This window comes from Daktulosphaira vitifoliae, unplaced genomic scaffold (assembly GCF_025091365.1).
Source record: "Daktulosphaira vitifoliae isolate Bord-2020 unplaced genomic scaffold, ASM2509136v1 Scaffold_2, whole genome shotgun sequence".
In the NCBI taxonomy this organism is placed as follows: domain Eukaryota; kingdom Metazoa; phylum Arthropoda; class Insecta; order Hemiptera; family Phylloxeridae; genus Daktulosphaira; species Daktulosphaira vitifoliae.
In genome coordinates this window covers 35,967,427-35,971,140 of record NW_026099573.1, presented here as the reverse complement: position 1 = coordinate 35,971,140, position 3,714 = coordinate 35,967,427, and the positions used below count along the sequence as shown (strand labels likewise).

Here is a 3,714-nt window from a genome sequence, read left to right as displayed (position 1 = left end):
CTGATTACGATAATTTATAATATTTTTCACTTATGCTATTATAATGATTATAATGATAAATATATTTATTTACTTTTATTTTGATATGAATAAATAGCATCTCGCACAGAGCGTTTGAAGTATTGTTAGTCAACCGTGAAATACGATAATGTGTATTCAATTACGAAAATAGGATATAGAGGGAGATTCAATGTTTTATTTTTCAATGACATGTAATTTTTTTTAATAATATTTAATCTTATAACCCGATATGTTACACGACCAATCTTATTTNAATATGTTACACAACCAATCTTATTTATTTTTGTTCTTTGCCTACTAGATCGCATAGTTAAATATATTATATTTACATTTCACATATTTTACTTTGAAGAAAATGATTTTTACTTTAAATTACATTTTTTCTTTTTTTATATATAATATGATTTCAAGTATGTAATATTGTTATATCGGTTTTCACTTGATGCACTCTAATATTATCATACACAAAGATTCACTTACTTTATCAGTTTGTATCGACCAAAGAGAGAATTAACATTTCATAATGTTGTCCGACGCAATTATGCTTTTATATATATACATATGGTGGGAACAAATAAATAAACACGGATTGTATTTCAAACTATTTATTTTAATAGAATACAAAAAAAAATCATTNAAAAAAAAAAAAGAAATCATTCCCCGATCTCATTGCATTCTGAAACAAAAAAATTGTACACTTATCGTATGTTGCAACATTACGAATTTATTGGATTGGAGTTAGAGGCAGAACTGCTCATTAAACATTTGAAAAAGCAAAGTTTAGTATATTACAATTACCAAAACAGTTCTACCTCTAATTGTGTTACACCTATGCATCTCATACCTTGCTCCGGCATTTCTATGTCAGGAGGTGGTGGTCCCTCCTGTTGCTGTGGTGCCTTTTTCTGTGCCGCTTCCAGGAGTCTTCGCAATTTCGCGACTTCTTCCTTCGCAATTTTCAACCGTTTTTTCATAGTAATTTTTTTTTTTAACGTTTCTAAAATAAACATAAATATATTGAACACATGAAAGATAATTGAAGGTTATTTTACCTTTATTTCGGCAGTCCCGCTTAAAGTGATTCGGGCTGTTGCATATAAAACACCCTGCGAAAATTAAAATTTCATTTCAATGTTACTTTTTAAACGGTACACGTGCATAAATCTATAGTATACTTACGTTTACTCTTTTGTCGTCCGCTTTCGTCGGGCCGACGTGACGACGGCTGCCCATAAAAATTATTAGTTATGATTGGTTTTATAATAATTTGTTTCATTATAACATATAACAATGACTCCACAAATACTACTAAATGATTTTCCCAATCGCAGGGGAATTCTTTACCACTCCCAGGTCGGACTTTGGACTTGGTTACTTTATAATCTCCGAGAGTCAGTATTTGAACCAATTTCAAACAGATCCGGCCGCCGATTTTTGTTGACTTTTTTTGTGGCGCTATTTACTTATTTTGCTGTACTTCCGGACTCTAAGACAATCACCGGGATTCACGTACGATTTACATCGTACTAAAATCTGTTTAATTTTTTTTTTTTACATAAAACGCGAATGCCTAACCACTGCAAATCAATTTTTTTTGCGCGCGACCCGAAATTCACGGTAACACGGCCGCTGGAGTTTTCCGTCACGCGCGTAAGTTGCACTTTGAACCGTGCGACTTTCTATCGTCCGTGTTTCGGACCACGACCGGGTTTCGGTCGTTCTATCGATATTATTCGTATCAATGTGCTCGCGTTATGTAATCAACCTGTTGATCACAATCAATTGACACATTGTCATCGTTTCATAGTGATGATCTAGATTTATAAAAATTGATTATATATTACTNATTTATAAAAATTAATTATATATTACTTATATTATAACCATAAGTGTTTTATATAAATATATAATTTATATATAGTTCATATACAGAATAATAATTCTTATATAATTTATAAATAGTTTTTTTTTTTTATATATATATATAATCATACCCGGTTTTTGACCACAGAATTTATTTTTTATTTTCGTTCTAAACATGGTAAACCGGTGTGTTTTGTGCTTCGCCACCATCGCCGACGGTGTCAGTTTACACAAGTATGTACACGTTAATTAATTGTTTTCGATTCGACGTCTCCTTCAGTCTGATGGACATTTGCGTTCGTAGATTTCCGAGGGATGCCCAAAGGGCCGATTCGTGGCTACAGTTTATCGTGGCTTGCGGCCGTAATCCGTCGGACGTAAACGTACGCAATGCGTTTTTGTGTTACCGGCATTTTCTGCCCAGCGACTACGGTAGCAGTACTGTACGCAGGGTGCTCAACCGGAACGCCGTACCGTCCGTAAGTAATAATTATAATAGTTAACAGTAATCGCTACAATTGTCTTCGACGATCTTGCTTTTCACTTTAAGGTCAGTATCACGGAGCAACACGATGAGGCCGACGTAATAAATTTGTTTAATTAATTTCATTAAGAATCGTAGTAACGGTTACGGAATGTGACGGTATTAATTCGTTCACTTTTTCAAATATTTCTTACAACGCGTATATATGTATGTATACGTTGCAAGTATCGCGTACACAACACGTCAGGTTCCGTACCCGAGTTATCCTGAATTGTAACAATAAAAGTTGGCACCGTGTAGATTGAAATTGTTCGCGTGGTGGACATTGATGTTGGTGATGCCGGACCGTTCGGAGGAAATGTCGTCGCTGGCGGTGTTGGTGCCAGTGGAAACGATTTGGTGAACATTATACGCATAATAATAATAATAATAATAAATTTACTGTACATTATTGTATTTTTATGTACGCAAACAATTCTGTAGGTTGAAGTGGTAGAAGTACCCGTTGGAGCGTCACCCGAAATTGTCGATGTCGGTCCGCTCGACGTGAGCAGTTTTTATTGCGTTGCATTATAATTACATTTTATATACATATTTTTTTTTTCATGTAGATTGAAGTGGTCGGGGCTCCCGTCGAACCGTCGCCCGAATTTGTCGACGTCGGATTGGAGGACGTCAGTAAAATTATTAAATCGCTTTTCAATACGATGGACACATAAACTTTTAATTAATTATTGTTTTTTTTCCTCTCATTGTGTAGCTTGCCGTCGTCGGAGTTCTAAACGAACCAGCCCTCGACGTCGCTACGTCCGAAGTGAGTTTAGTTATTTCGAACATTACAATAAATAGTATATTAAATATAGCATTCGGCTTTAATAAAACGGAATCTGTTGTACAGGGTGACGTGCATTATATTATAATACGGTGTACATCTTTTTATCTTTTTTTTTTTTTTACAAAAATTACAAACGTTCATTTAGCGACAGCGCCGTAGTGTTCATGCAATAGTGTACAAAATGTATATGTAAATAATCTTTGTTATCGTAATATTCTCTCGCGCCTCTCATTGTAAAATTTTCCCTTCCCTTCTCGTGTGTTTGTCATCTGTTATTGTAAATAGTTAATTTTAAGTGTTTGTGTTTTTCTGTTTATCGTTTTATCGGCAACTATTGCTTTTATAATTATTATGCGTATGATAAATTGTTTGTCATTACTTTACTTTCTTTTTTTCGTTGATATTCGGCAACTGAAGCCATCTGGTTCTTTTTTTTTATTGTACAACATAAATTTACTTTTATTTGTTTTCTTAATTGTAAATGCAATTTAATTATTGTAATAATAAAATT

The 3,714-nt window shown here is 33.7% G+C and overlaps 2 protein-coding genes across 2 annotated transcripts in view; one reads left to right on the top strand and one right to left on the bottom strand.

Annotated features, from left to right (window-relative positions):
- Positions 1–995, bottom strand: part of LOC126898210 (zinc finger MYM-type protein 5-like) — a 2,389-nt gene extending 1,394 nt beyond the window's left edge. Inside the window, exon 1 of the mRNA XM_050672150.1 lies at positions 866–995. Coding sequence (XP_050528107.1) covers positions 866–995 — 130 coding nt within the window. The remainder of the gene's footprint in view (positions 1–865) is intronic.
- Positions 996–1,899: 904 nt separating this feature from the next.
- LOC126899827 (uncharacterized) lies at positions 1,900–3,714 on the top strand. Its single transcript, XM_050675053.1, has 6 exons — positions 1,900–2,118; positions 2,189–2,363; positions 2,435–2,467; positions 2,669–2,767; positions 2,852–2,914; positions 2,980–3,714. The coding sequence occupies exons 1-6, from the start codon at positions 2,060–2,062 to the stop codon at positions 3,085–3,087; spliced, it is 537 nt and encodes a 178-aa protein (XP_050531010.1). The 5' UTR covers positions 1,900–2,059; the 3' UTR covers positions 3,088–3,714.

Excerpts from the sequence above, each read along its gene's own strand:
- LOC126899827 (XM_050675053.1), top strand. The coding sequence starts at position 2,060 with ATGGTAAACCGGTGTGTTTTGTGCTTCGCCACCATCGCCGACGGTGTC. Across the intron at positions 2,468-2,668 it reads AGCAACACGATGAGGCCGAC|ATTGAAATTGTTCGCGTGGT; the intron begins GTAATAAATTTG and ends GGCACCGTGTAG. Across the intron at positions 2,915-2,979 it reads TCGATGTCGGTCCGCTCGAC|ATTGAAGTGGTCGGGGCTCC; the intron begins GTGAGCAGTTTT and ends TTTTTCATGTAG.